General features: G+C 49.4%; 6 protein-coding genes across 6 annotated transcripts; 3 read left to right on the top strand and 3 right to left on the bottom strand.

Moving 5' to 3' along the window:
• Window positions 1–643: 643 nt before the first annotated feature.
• On the bottom strand, window positions 644–2,009 carry Asppvi_005178 (bestrophin family protein; the record flags this gene model as incomplete). Its single annotated transcript, XM_043301104.1, has 4 exons — window positions 644–1,010; window positions 1,067–1,608; window positions 1,669–1,810; window positions 1,867–2,009. The coding sequence occupies 4 exons, from the start codon at window positions 2,007–2,009 to the stop codon at window positions 644–646; spliced, it is 1,194 nt and encodes a 397-aa protein (XP_043157039.1).
• Window positions 2,010–3,112: 1,103 nt separating this feature from the next.
• On the bottom strand, window positions 3,113–4,993 carry Asppvi_005177 (FHA domain protein; the record flags this gene model as incomplete). Its single annotated transcript, XM_043301103.1, has 3 exons — window positions 3,113–3,739; window positions 3,801–3,897; window positions 3,963–4,993. The coding sequence occupies 3 exons, from the start codon at window positions 4,991–4,993 to the stop codon at window positions 3,113–3,115; spliced, it is 1,755 nt and encodes a 584-aa protein (XP_043157038.1).
• Window positions 4,994–6,953: 1,960 nt separating this feature from the next.
• Window positions 6,954–7,665, bottom strand: Asppvi_005176 (uncharacterized protein; the record flags this gene model as incomplete). Its single annotated transcript, XM_043301102.1, has 2 exons — window positions 6,954–7,352; window positions 7,405–7,665. 2 exons carry the CDS (start codon window positions 7,663–7,665, stop codon window positions 6,954–6,956), a joined length of 660 nt encoding a protein of 219 aa, XP_043157037.1.
• Window positions 7,666–8,216: 551 nt separating this feature from the next.
• Window positions 8,217–8,417, top strand: Asppvi_005175 (uncharacterized protein; the record flags this gene model as incomplete). The annotated part of the gene is made up of 1 exon (XM_043301101.1): window positions 8,217–8,417. The coding sequence occupies one exon, from the start codon at window positions 8,217–8,219 to the stop codon at window positions 8,415–8,417; it is 201 nt and encodes a 66-aa protein (XP_043157036.1).
• Window positions 8,418–10,135: 1,718 nt separating this feature from the next.
• Window positions 10,136–12,201, top strand: vac8 (protein anchor VAC8; the record flags this gene model as incomplete). The annotated part of the gene is made up of 6 exons (XM_043301100.1): window positions 10,136–10,309; window positions 10,417–10,537; window positions 10,599–10,712; window positions 10,760–11,005; window positions 11,060–11,809; window positions 11,870–12,201. 6 exons carry the CDS (start codon window positions 10,136–10,138, stop codon window positions 12,199–12,201), a joined length of 1,737 nt encoding a protein of 578 aa, XP_043157035.1.
• Window positions 12,202–12,777: 576 nt separating this feature from the next.
• Asppvi_005173 (exosome non-catalytic core subunit CSL4) lies at window positions 12,778–13,530 on the top strand (the record flags this gene model as incomplete). Its single annotated transcript, XM_043301099.1, has 1 exon — window positions 12,778–13,530. One exon carries the CDS (start codon window positions 12,778–12,780, stop codon window positions 13,528–13,530), a length of 753 nt encoding a protein of 250 aa, XP_043157034.1.
• Between the last annotated feature and the right edge of the window lie 727 nt (window positions 13,531–14,257).

The raw sequence follows: 14,257 nt of genomic DNA, 5'->3' as shown, positions 1-14,257 counted from the left end.
TGGAATGTGTAGCTCGGAGTTTATGATGTCTTTTGAAGCTTGCGGTGGTTATTCATGCATATATAATTGCGTACTGGCGTTGCCGCTTGCCAGGATATTGCGCCTACCGAGGTACTTGCGCAAATCAGAGTTTCACCTGCCTGTGGAGGATTATGGGCGGAGGTCATCCTTAAAAAGTAACCAAGCTATTGTCCATCCGGTTTGAGCGCAGTTTCTCTCGTTGGTGGAAATAGTCTTACTCTCACCTACGCTACCTCTTCCAGCCCGCGCGCCAAGTGGTTTGTCATCCATCCACTCACTGAAGTACCCCAGGCCCATCGGTGGGACGTTTCGGTATATGTTCCAATTGATCCAGAATGGCTGCAGAAGACCGAAGTATCCCATCACTGAATGTTGTGGATCTCGGAACCAGCCGAGACGGTACCACATCAAATACTGACCTCTCTCCACAGAGAAGCCCAGCTGCTACATGAAGGATACAGATATTACTAAATTGCAACTGTGTACTCAGAGAGGATGGCCCGTCATGTGAGGGGTCTCAGCGCGTTGCGCATCATAAAATCACGTTTATGAACATACGGAATGCATAAAAGCAAAATATGGACAACAAGGGTATTGCAGGGTATGTGGAGGTGCAGCCTAATCACTGCCTCGATACACTCGGGGCAGCCCTCAAGAACATATCTGGAGGCGCAAAGCTAGCTTTCCTTTCCTGGGTAACGCCATTCCCAACCACAGGCGGATGATTTGCCTGAATGGAAGCCATACGTTTCCGCCACTCTGAAAGCACAGCACCGATTTCGATCTTGGCATCTCCAACAATGGCATCCATCTTGATGTCGTTTCGGTCATATCCAAAAGGATCTTCGAGTTGACAGCCAATGCCCTCAATGCCGTACAAGGTGAAGATCACAAGACTGACTATCGGGACGGCCCACCATCCCATATCATCGACCATGGCGAATGGGAGCACACATCCGAACAGCGCGAGGACTTGCTTTTGATGGATTCTGCTCGTGCGATCAGCATCATGCAAGCGATTTCAACAAGGTGAGAGAGTACTCACAAATGAGCGACAGGTATGGGAGTCAATTTGATGGTTTCCATCCTCCCATACGCATCTGTCAACGTGTTCAGCTGGGCTTGCATCTGACTCGCTCCGGGAGCATTGAACCACCCCCGTTCCACGCCTCGTTTGATAAACCCATCCACAAAGAATGTCAATTGGAAAGGCAGACCCAGCCCGTCATGCTCATGACCCTCCAGGCCCACGGGAAGGAGGCTGGCGTAGTCAGGGTCATACACCGCGGCACCATTCTCATTGACATCACTTCCCAAAGCCCATGCCGCACCCCATTCATCGCGAAGGTGGTTCTTGACAGCATAGGGAATCGCCATGAGCACACGGATTGTCCGCTCGATGTCCTGCTGTTCAGCGGCGGTGGGAGGGCCGCGCTCACTGTAGCCGTTTGTGACAATCGTACGGACAAGGTTGCGTACACAGGTCGTAATTGTGTTCATGCCGTTGCGACCGTCCCAGAATCTATTGTAGGATGTCTGATTGCGGAACACGAGCATCAAACCCACGACGATAGAGAGAGACGGAATCTAGAATTGTCATCAGCAGAACACTCGCACAACGCGACTCATGAGACTAGAATAACATACAATGCTGTTCGGCAGACCGACTGTATCAAAAACATACCCGTCCAGGTAGACCACTAACGCCGTAAACAGCGCATGCAGGCACACCGGCACCAGAATCGCACCGTGGATGGCACCCTTGATGAACCGGAAAACTAACGGCCATCTAAACAACTCAACATCGACCAATTGCAAGAAATAATGCAATGAAAGAATACATACCTCCTCGGCTTCCTCCGACTCGAGAGTAGATGCGGATGCGTCCCCGTCCGATGATGATGCGCGCCCTCGCGCCGAAAGCTGAACGTAGTGCCGTTCTGGCGTTCCAGCGTCGGAGAGGGAGGGTCGCTCGTACTGACTCTCATTTTTGTATTGATCTCTACACGGAAAACAAAATCGTTGACCACTGCAAGAATTGTTTATCAAAACAAACAAGTAAACATGAGGATAATTAGCGTGCAGGAGGGGCGGCCGTTTCAGACAATCTGGCGGTCAACGAAGTTCGAACAGACTCAGAACTACGGATACACGAGTCTAAATCTGGCAAGCCCAGAGATTACTAGTCTGATATTGCGGCTCAATTGAATTGTAGTTTGTGAGGTGACGAGAATAATCCTTATATAGATGGTTGGAGATTGCACCTTGTCATGGCAAATGTGTATAGAGTAATGATCGTCAGTACATTTGAGATGGAGGAGGGGCAGCCATTAATCAAGCACAGACACGGGCGATCTGGACCTAACAGCCAACTGGCTAGGGCGGGGTACACACTACTGCAATGGCGTTGGTTCATCTGGGCCAAAGATGACGTCTAATGATGGGCATGCGTCTTGTTGATGAACAAAGAGGAAAGGCTTACTGGTTGCACAGTTAATGACTGAGAGGCTGTCTGCAGCTGCGACCCAGGCAAACTACATACTAATCCTCCCTGAAGCTGCATATGTGCATGCTCAACGCTAAGCGAGTAGGTGATATGAATGAAGCMAAGTGAACCAACCTGCAATAAAAAGCACCAAACTTGGGCATGATCGTCCAATATAGTTCTGAAGGCGAGAAAACGATGCCAAGCGCCTAAGCCGGGGAAGGAGGAGGTACATGGTTCGAAGAGCTTGTCACAATGCGAAAACGCTGAATGTTATGATAAAAATGCAATGCGCTAGATAGACCCAATCTTCTCGACCAAAGACTGAAGCCAGGATGATGTGGGCGAGTACAATAAGAAACAGCAAATGGGGTGCGCAACGATGGGGTATATGTAGGCGGCTGATGACGTGTCTCGAAAAGGTGAATAAGAGCAGCGGTGCAATAGCGAGACAGCAGCATAGAATTTAACCGGCGACACAAAAACTCCTGCAGGGAAAGATAATGAGAATGATTTGAATAGAATAAGTGATAGCACTTTATATGTAGAGGTGCAAGTTGGAAGGTATCCAAGCTGAGCTGTTCAACATGGACATCCCTCGGGCAATCATGGCATGCCAGCTCTACCATCAAAGGCCAAAGGCCCCGAATCGTTTCTAGGCGTTAACGGGTTGTCATCGGACGATTCGGAGCGAAAAGGGGTGTCAGACCGCGCCTGTCTGATCGCAACGGGGTGGGATGGAAGAACGGAGGCATTGGAACCTGTTGTGGGAGCAGATGTAATGTTGCTCACAGCCGGTTCAGGAGAGGCAGATGATTCCAGGTTCGCAGTTCGCTCTGCCTCTGCTTCGGACGGAGAATCGTCCTGAAGTCGCATGTTCTCGATGTTATCGGCTAGTCCCTCCTCAGTGGGTGCGTCACTTGTTTGACGATCCCTTCCCATGCGCTCTTGCGTAGGAGCGGCTGACGGGCCCGATTCCGCTGAGGGTTCTTGGCTTCCTGATGAAGCCTCTGCTGCTGACGTCTGCGCAGGCTCCTGGATATCATCCTTCTGTTTGCTGGCATCCACATCGTTCGAGTCGTTGGAATCGTCCACCTCGGCGCTCAAGTCTGTGTATGCTCGACAATTGGGACATTGGAACATCGGATACTCAGGCGTATGTATAAGGCGGCTGATGCACTTGTAATGCCACACATGGGCACAAGCTGCCATGAACAAGCACTGATAAGGTCGCTACAAGTCAAGTCAGTCGTCTGTCGTTTCACGAATATCATTTCCAATAAATAATACTAACCAGGACAGAGCCGAGGCAGATTGAGCACTCGCGACAACCTGAATAATCTGCGGTTTCCCCTTTGCCAAGGTTCTTGATAAGGCTTGCAGTGTTTTTGCTAAAGAATCTGTCAGCTTCACCATCCCTGAACATATTTCTGCCGGTCAAGGGGATCTGCCGTACTTGAACTCATTGGGTTGTTGCTGCCAGGAACGGTTGCACTCTATGCGAATCCGCACGCATCGAAATATCATCTCCTCGCCGCCTCTGAAATCGATACCGAGTTGTACGATGTCGCCATCCTTGATAGTGTAGAGCCTCGACACCATGTTTGGCTGGCTCAACCTCATGTGATTCAAGAAGGTCCCAGAAGAGCTCCCTACATCCTTGATATGCCACTGTCCATTTATATAGAGGAACTCGCAATGCTTCCGACTCACAACTTTTGACTTGAATCCGACAGGGGCATCCGAAGGTTCGGTGGGGTTAGCCACAGGCATACCATCGCGCTCCGAGTATCGGCCAACACGGATCACACTACTTTCCGATGGGAGAGTTCGCGAAATAGGAATGAAGTGCAAGGACGGTCTGGAGCTTTGGCTGGAATCTTGATGGGGAAAGAAGCGGATGGTGGCCTTTCCCTTCGCGCCAGGAGACAAGGAATTTTGACTCGCGGTCGAATTTGCAGATTCGGAAGCGTTTGTGGTGGGATTTGCTGAGGCAGGCGAGCTCGATGTTCGCTGGTCGTCTCGTGTATTCGAGGTCCCTAATGAAGCTCCTGAACGTGCCATCGCCTCGACTGAATTTTCACCGCCGGAGTCGTTCGAAGGGGTCGACTGTGACGAGTCTGTCGTGAGGTCACGGGTTTGCAAATCTACGTCAAGAGCGCGGTAGCTTGGAAAGAAGACAGAGCTATAACGAGCGAGAGCAGATTGATCGCTGTTTGGGCATGGAGGTGGATGGGAGGTCCCCGCTGAAGGGAGAGACGAAGACTCCGGGCTAGTCGACGAGGGAGAGGAAGGGGAAAACCAAGAAACGCGACTGCTGAAGGTATGTCGACGGGAAGAGCGCTGGGAATTTGCAGAAGAGGAAGAGGTATGAGGTGAAAAATGATTCTGAGTGTAGGCTCGTAGTTGGCTTAGTCGTCGGCGGGGCCCAGAGCGAGAGTCGGCTGGGAAGTTGGCGGTGGAGGCGGAGACGGTTGATGCAGACATGTAGGGCAGGGCAGCAGGCAGATGGAATAAAACACAATAGTGCCAGACCAAACAAATCCTGCTCAGAGAGGAGCTCTCACCCAGTTAACGAGATGGCAGAAAATATGTTATTTAGAGAGGTAGATGTCAAACAAATATGATGATATGGTATCACGTCAAAGACTGGCAATGTGCCTAGGCGTATATAGTGGTTCGGTCGGGAAGAGAGAAAGGCGGTTATACTTGGCGCATTGCAGCTCGGGAACTGTTTGCATGGGAAAGAGCTGCAGCGACGACGATATCGAGTAAGAAATTCGGGGGTTGAATGAAATCTTCAAAGAGAGGGATGATGAGAGAAAGAAAGGAGGATTTGAGCTTTTGCGCCGAAGAAGATGGTGGCCAACCATGCGAGCCGTTCAAGGACCGTCCGATGGTAAGATCTCCAGTGGGGCGAGAATGTAAGTAGACTACTGAGTAGGTTGGCGGACTACAGTACCAAGGTAGTCTAGGTGATTAGACTAAGGTACTTTGGCGGACAAAAAGAACGGACTAATAATGCATGAGCAGAATGGCAATTACCACAGATGACTGGCTTGGTGTGACCTTGTCGACTCATCGTGGAGAATCCGCTCTAGAATTGATTTCATCTCCTACTCTCACGACCCCTTTAAGACTTGTAGGGATGAGGTACTAGCTTGGGGGAGGCGATACTTTATTCAAATAGGTCCGCTGGGCCTCATGGGAAATTCCACTTCGTTCGTCTTCCGATCAACATTCTTCCCTGTAGGATCCTCCAATGACGCGGCCATTACAGGCAAAACAATGGACAACAGCCCTTACTGCAATTAGTATCTTCAATAATGTCGAAATGTTCTCCGTAGATAGGCAATTACTGTCGCCGCGGTTTGGCTCCTCCTCCCCTCCCCCTGGTCATGCAATGCGCAAAGGTCCCTCTGGGGATTTAGTGCGGTGTCTGTAGCCTGCGGGGCAACCCAAAACATACTGCAGAGGGCAGACCTAAGGATTTGCCTCGCAGGTGGTTGGACGCTTGCTTTTATTATTATTGGCTGTGCTTTCTTCGATGGAGACATACCCCCGGCACGCCTCATGTGATGTAGAACGTCTCTAGACTAAACCTTCTCACGTGGGCAATGTGACAAATCATTGGCCTTGCATTTGATATCCAGAGTCGAGGCACAAGGCACCCGGTGGGCGCTGCAACCTGCGCATAGATTCCATTTCCTGGCTGTCATATCGCCGGGAAGCCCTGAGTGTACTCCGAAGGTCTGTCTCTATGCCTTGGATTGGTTTCCGACAACAAAAGAACTCCTCCGTTTCATCTGCAAATCGTCCAGGTATCTAGCTAGCGAGGAGTACATTCTAGGACCAGGGTGAACAGATGGTAACTCCCTCATGGAAACTTAACCTCCGGTAAGGTATACTGCACTATTAAGCGGTATCACTGTCAAGATATTTTACGAAAAGGCTTGTTCAAACAGCTGAAGCGCACATTGGCTGGGTCGGCACAACGGCCCTCAGTTTGTGATGCTGCAAGAGCAGATATTATTGACCATTGACTCCGACGCCTTCCCAATAGTGGTATCTCATTATATGATTTTTTATCACGTACCTCTCTATAGATGAATGAAGAATGGGCACATTTATTATCTATCTCTCCACTCACCGAATCGGGCGCGATACAGAGAAGCTGGGAGCCTTCATGACGTCATCTGCGCTTGACAATATCTCAGCTGGAACATTGATGTGTCAAAAATGGACCACAGTACCTCTCTAAGCCTCTCTAGGTACTATGGTTTGCATTCAAGCTGCCAAGGTGATACCCGATCTAAAATTGTCTTTCCTCGCAATGTGAATCTTATAAACAGTCTTTAGTCCGTGCTTACATATGATGATACAACTAGGGCCAGCATATTTTTGGGTCATTGCGAGCAAATGTATTTCTCGATGCGGTTCAAATATGCTATGCCACTGGAAGTCGTTTCAGATGGACTTCCATGAATCTTGCTCCAGCTGGCAATGTTGCACTGCTGTCTTTGCCATTGTAGTAGAGCTGCCATGCTTGGTGTTCTTCACTATTGGGCAACTGCACAGCCAGCCACTGATTGTCTTGTAGTGTCACGTATTCCTGCTCATCTTGTGTAGCATCCCAAGGCCCGCATATCTGACCCTCGCTATCTTCCCGACTCCCGTACCGCATCTCAGAGGTCGCTACATCGCAGAATACCCATCGCAGAGTGGGTGGGCATTCAGCTCCAACGCAGACGAATCCTGATGTATTCCCTCGCCCAAACGCAGGGTGTGGGTAGAAACCACCCTTGAATAGAACCATCTCAGGGCTTGGATGTTTTGTAATATACAACTGCGCGTTGTCAGGTAAAACCTATCAGGCAGTTTTAGTTGAAGCGACATACTTTCCTATTTGGATCCGCATAAACTTTTGCACCCTCAAGCTGGAGTCGTTCCTTTACAGAGCCATCCTGGAACTCCGATATGACTTGCAGATTGGACGGCTGTGTCCGATCAACTTCCTGCCTGCGCTTCTCATCCTCGCGTTTCAGGTTGTGATCATCTCTTCGATTGTGCTTGTCATCCTCCGTAAGCCCCACTAGGCCTGGTATCATGGTTGGGATCATGGTTGACATCATGATAATGTTGACGATTCCGAGAACCATCTTTATGGAATGGAGAACTTTCCTTAATGTTAGCGTCAGAGCTAAAACCAGGCATAAGTCTTGTCGTTCGACCTGCGAGATATTAATAATATCGTGGTCCGTTGACAACTTTACGTGAATGACATGATGGGTTTCCGCTTGCGGCAACTACACCCCCCGTCAACGACCATTGTCTCTTCATGACAACCAGTCAGAATCATCCCACTGCGCTAATCATGATATATTTGACAGGCTTTTCAACTTTTTAAGGTAGAAGCTTTGAGGCTAATTGACTCCATGATCTCAGCCCGTTGCTTATGGTGTGGGACGAATCACACTTTCTAGAGCCGATGCTCCGATAAAAGAGCTGCACTTCGCAGATAATATCCCATGGTGTTGTCTTTGCGCAGTATCCTTTTTTTATCCTTCACAGAGCGATACTTGATTCTTGACGAACCACAAATCAGAGGCTCGAAACATGGCAGCGGGGTAAGTGATATGTCACCTATTCATTCCCTAACGCGCTGTTTCCGCCTGCCAAATGTGCTGTGCTGATTCATGGTCGTATTGGAATGTCTAGTGATGAAAAGAAGGACCAACAACTCTCGGACAATGACGGCTTCACAACGTTCGCCAAAGAGGATCCAAGCGCGAAGAATAAGAAGAACCAAGACTCCAACCTGAAGATTACCATTCATCTGGATCTAGTTGCTGAGGTCGATATCAAGATCAAGGCGCAGCTATATGGTGATATTGTGATTGGTTTGCTTTGAGCTGCTGGGATGACGACCTGTAACTAGTTTTAAGTGTGAGCTAAATCTGAACTTCTTGACTTGATCATAATTTTGTGTGTGCCTTTATCATATCAAAGTGCAAGATATTTTGAGAGATTGGCTAGCTAGCTGAAACACTTCACTCGGTGGTGAAGTGAGCGGAGTAAATAGCAGCGCAGCGCAGTGCACATCAACTAGTGTAATATCAAACCTTTAGTCCAGGATCGGACTTTGCGCGAGGCTTTGCGCTAGACTATGTGTAGAGTGGACATACTTCTGGCAATCTTTGATGAAGGCTGATATGTTCTGGCCGTTTCTCAAAATGGTATCCCCCACCATCCACTGACTCGGAAACACCCTGGTCATGTTGATCATCCGTCACTTGTCTGGTGATCAACCGCGTCATTTGCTAGTCGCCATTTTTGGTCTCTCAAGGATGTTTAGAAATCAATGGAAGAAACGAGTTAGGACTACTCATCCAATATTCGTTTCAATGAGGTTCACTTCACCAATGTAGTTGGACGTAGAGGAAGGGTGGAGCGGAAATAATGTTCCAATCAACTAACAAGAGGACCGTCACGTTATACGCTTGCCAACAGAAGAGACTGATTGCACATCATTGCGCCCCAAGGGAGAGTCGGCAAGGCAAACGGAGATGGGGACAGGCCTGCTAGCAGGATCATGCCTACTTTAGTTCCCGGGATCGATCAAATGCTTGCCGTTGTAGTGTGATGACAGTCTACTCCCATATGTGGGCTTTATTCAGCTGCGGATTAATCTCTTTAAAAAAAACCATAAGAATGTGTTTGGGTTCCGCAAATAGTAGCCTCGAAGCGAGCTTGCGAAGTTGTCACTGGTGGCCTTGTTCAGGGGAGTAGGAGGGACTCGTGTGGTCCACGGCGGATAAATAGCATGGCTGGGGCGGATGCGAGATGGGAGATAAACAAAGCCGAGCAGAAGTTGACGATGACGAATTAGCTCTCTCCATTTTGGGTTTTTTTGAAATTGAACTGTAGCAAAAGACTTTTAGGTAGCGAAGATTAATTGTAGTCGCATAGACGGTGCTCAACATATCAATCTATTCAGTGGATAATCTGGATACCTGCTACGTACATCAGTGAAACCTAGTTGAAGCATGGTTAGACTCACTTGGAGCTTCCTTCTCCAGTGACAGCCGCCGCTGACGAGACTAAGGTAACCCAGCTAAACTAGACGGAGCAGCAGACCTGCTAAACCTAAACCAACCTGCCGTCTGCCATCTCCTACCCATCTCCCCCTCCCTCTCGTCTCATAATTCAGCATTCCAAAGGTCGGACACAGACCTTGGAAGAATCAAGAGAATAATTACCTCATCAACTAGAGACCAAGAGGGTTTATCTCACCTTGTCTTCCCGTCCTATCACGCGACGACGTTCCCTACCCTCCCGCCCCTACCTCAGCAGCTAGCTCCAGGTGCTATATGCAAAGCCTCCCGTCCTTTCTGTCATCGCCAATCGACTTCCATTCACATCCTGCATCATCTTGCTCGACCAGTCGCATCCCCGGATCGCTTACATCCCCGCGAAAGCTCCCGGTCTGAAGGAGCGGAGATAGAGAGAACAACAAGGGGGAAACTACAGCTACCTTCCTTCTTATCTTGATCGACTGCCGTCCCTCACGCCTACCTTCGCTTTGAAACTGTCGCTTGCGAGGCCTTCTGGCCTCCCATCACCGAAGGTATGACTGCGATCGCAAACGCGTGTCTGTCCTGTCTATCGGCAGTCGACCGCTGGTGTCATATCACGGCCTGTCTCGGTCCTATCGGAGGTCGCGCGCGAGATGCAATTTACGAGACAACGCTAGCAGACAATGAGCGGGAGGCCGTATCCGACTTACTCGGTTACTTGGAGAACGTACGTCTAGCTTTGTCCGCCTATGCACCTGCGCTTCGCATCTGACATATCTATCAACGTACTCGGGCCTCTGTTTTGCTGTGGAAGCTGACTTTACTGCGTTTTAGCGAGCTGAAACCGACTTCTTCTCCGGCGAGCCTCTTCGCGCCCTGAGCACCCTGGTTTATTCTGATAATGTGGACCTTCAACGAAGTGCTAGCTTGACTTTTGCTGAGATAACTGAGCGAGGTACGTCCTGTCACTGTTGTAAAACCAGAAGTACGGACTGACGTTATTGTGATTGTCGCAGATGTGCGCGAAGTTGACCGGGACACGCTGGAGCCTATCCTCTTCCTCCTACAGAGCTCGGACATTGAAGTTCAAAGGGCTGCTAGTGCAGCTCTCGGAAATCTTGCCGTCAACGGTTTGTCGCTCAATCTCACATCGTCGAGTAGTGCTGATGGGTTGTAGCCGAGAATAAGGTGCTCATTGTTGCTCTGGGAGGGCTGGCTCCTCTTATACGTCAGATGATGTCGCCCAATGTGGAGGTCCAATGCAACGCGGTCGGTTGTATCACCAATCTAGCGACTCATGAGGACAACAAGGCCAAGATTGCCCGGTCGGGAGCTCTGGGTCCATTGATCCGTTTAGCGAAATCCAAGGACATGCGTGTACAACGTAATGCCACTGGAGCGCTTTTGAATATGACGCATTCTGGTAAGTTGGACCGTGGGATAGAACGGTTCTGAGCTTGGCTAACTACTCGCGAAGATGACAACCGACAGCAACTCGTCAATGCCGGTGCAATCCCTGTGCTTGTTCAATTGCTCTCATCCCCTGACGTCGATGTACAATACTATTGCACAACCGCCCTCAGTAATATCGCTGTCGATGCTTCGAATCGCAAGCGGCTCGCCCAGACAGAGTCACGGTTGGTTCAGTCTCTTGTTCACCTCATGGACTCTTCCACTCCCAAAGTCCAATGTCAAGCCGCCCTTGCACTTCGAAATCTCGCTTCCGACGAGAAATACCAGCTGGAGATTGTTCGTGCAAAGGGGCTTCCGCCTCTCCTGCGCCTGCTGCAGTCGTCATATCTTCCTCTCATTCTTTCTGCAGTCGCATGCATCCGCAATATCTCGATTCATCCTCTCAACGAGTCGCCTATCATCGACGCAGGCTTCCTTAAGCCGTTGGTAGACCTTCTTGGTTCGACAGATAACGAGGAGATACAATGTCACGCCATATCTACACTTCGCAACCTTGCCGCAAGCTCTGATCGCAACAAGGAGCTTGTTCTGCAGGCCGGTGCTGTACAGAAATGCAAAGATCTGGTCCTTAGGGTTCCTCTGAGTGTGCAATCTGAAATGACTGCTGCAATCGCTGTGCTGGCTCTCAGCGATGAATTGAAACCTCATCTGCTCAATCTTGGTGTCTTCGACGTGCTGATTCCCCTTACGAACTCCGAAAGTATCGAGGTCCAGGGCAACAGTGCTGCTGCCTTGGGCAACCTCTCCTCGAAAGGTATGTCACCAGCCATTGCTCTACGACTTTTTTTACCGCGCAAGTACTAATGAGCAGCAGTTGGCGATTACTCGATCTTCGTTCGTGACTGGGCTGACCCCAACGGCGGCATCCATGGTTATCTCAAAAGGTTCCTTGCAAGCGGTGACCCTACTTTCCAGCACATTGCCGTCTGGACTCTCCTTCAATTGCTGGAATCGGAGGACAAGCGACTCATCGGCTACATATCCAAATCAGAAGATATTGTACAGATGATCAAAACGATCTCGGACAAGAACATCGAATCAGACGAAGAGGATGGGGAGGATGGTGAGGCCGAGGTCATTGCGCTGGCGCGGCGATGTCTCGGTTTACTCGGAAATGGTCCAAAACAGACTCTTGTCGAAGGCTAATGCGATGCTATCCCATAATTGTCACCATCTATAACTGCTTCATTCCTTCTCGTTCATATCTTGACGTTTCTTTCTACCATTCTCAACACATCGGACCTTTACTTACCACAGGGTGCTAAGCGGGCATTGATTCGGTGTCTTTTATTACGCTTATTTCCTTCGTCAGCGAGCATTTGGTGCGTTTATGGATTCCCGCTAGAATTCTCATCCATAATTGTCTGTTCGTCTATAGTTTTCTTTCAGGACTGTCACGCTTATTTTACCCTGCTTGTGCTGCACATGAATACTGTATTGATGCTAGAGCAGATTTAAAGGTCATAATACTTTGAATCGCAGTATACCTAGATTTAGTGAGAAACAATCCATTTCATCAATTTCCCATCGATTTGTTTATGCATCCGAGACGGCGGTAGCTAAATTGCTATAGGCCGGGGAAATCTCCTTCCGAGCCGGTCTCCGCAAGACGCAGCAAAAATTACTCCGTAGCTTCCAATCTTCCTCTTCCAAACCAAATTACAACTTCCTTTTTGTACCTTGGGGAAGAGGATTGCCGCTTCTTACTGCAGCTCAGTTGAGATGGCGACCACTCTACCCTCCTTGGCTATTCCAGGTCAGCGCTTGGCGCCAGTGTCCTCTTACTCTGCAGGACCAGGTACCCACGTGCAGAATGCCAACATTTATGCATCCATTGCTGGTCCAGTGGTTGTCCAACAAGCTCAACCCAGCTCCAAAGTAAAATCTATCGTCAGTGTCTCGCGGAACCTGCCAAGGAAGACAGACTCTTCTACCTCGACCACACCTGCAAAAACCACCTCTACCACTACGAAACCGAAATTGAGGTACAACACCCTCCCCGCTGTCGACTCAATTGTGTTAGCGCGCGTCACCCGTGTCCAGAAACGCCAGGCCACAGTCTCCATCCTCGTTGTGCTCGACGAGTCGGCCAGTTCCCAAACCCCCGATCCGTCGAAGACGGCTTCAGACAACGATAACATCGTCTCCATCCTCACTTCGGCGGCCAATCCTGAGAACCACAGTAGCTCCGACGAGCTTCGCTTCCAGGCACTTATCCGGAAGGAAGATGTGCGTGCTGTCGAGAAGGATCGCGTCGTGATGGATGAGATGTTCCGTGTTGGAGATATTGTGCGTGGTTCCGTCATTTCCCTGGGTGATCAGAGTTTCTATTATCTTACCACTGCACGCAATGACCTTGGCGTCGTCATGGCCCGTAGTGAGGCTGGCAATATGATGTTTCCCGTTAGCTGGAAAGAGATGAGAGACCCCGTCACTGGTGCTGCAGAATTGCGAAAGGTTGCTCGGCCGTTTTGATCGGGGTCGATGGTTGGATGACGCTTTGGGATTGAAATAAATCGGCGTCATCATCGAACTTCACCCCATTGATATTACCAGGGAGATTATCTCACCGACGCTCTGGGCCTTTTTTTCTGGTCATTCCAKAGCGAGATAGATCTCGGAAACCTGATCGTGCGAGGAAAATTCGCGATCCGCGGGGATACTTCGGTCCTTGAAGGGGCCATTGGACTATGCCTTTGTTATCACACCGGCATTTTGATTGTCCGTATAGCGGGTCGGAATACGTCGGCGCGACGTTGAGGAACAAGCATAGACATGAGATACCCATATTTTCAGCTTCCTCGTGAGCAATATCCTCCAGCATCACCGCCTTCGAGGCCGTTGGCATGGAAGGACCTATTTTATCTTACTCATTCTTAACTTTTCAGACGAGAATGAAGAGGTCTTTTCTCCAGTTTCCGATCCTGATGACATATCCTATTAGTTTATTTCTTCACCTCCCTAGTATCCATGGTTCTGGCCATCTCAATGCTGAGCTGTGTTTGTCACGGGAGGAAGATTAATGGTTTGTTCCGCGTGGAGGACTACTCATCTTCTACGACCCTCGCCTACTATTCCTAGTCCTTGATTGATGGATGTGGAAAAATCTCTTTCGAGGGCACAAATTTTGTATCTCTGCAGTATACATTTGTAAATGGTAGACTGGACTCTTTAGATTCCACAATCAAGTTCAATTCACATT

Source organism: Aspergillus pseudoviridinutans (genome assembly GCF_018340605.1).
Source record: "Aspergillus pseudoviridinutans IFM 55266 DNA, scaffold_3, whole genome shotgun sequence".
In the NCBI taxonomy this organism is placed as follows: domain Eukaryota; kingdom Fungi; phylum Ascomycota; class Eurotiomycetes; order Eurotiales; family Aspergillaceae; genus Aspergillus; species Aspergillus pseudoviridinutans.
Note: the sequence above shows the minus strand (reverse complement) of the source record. Positions and strands in the feature narration are given on the sequence as shown.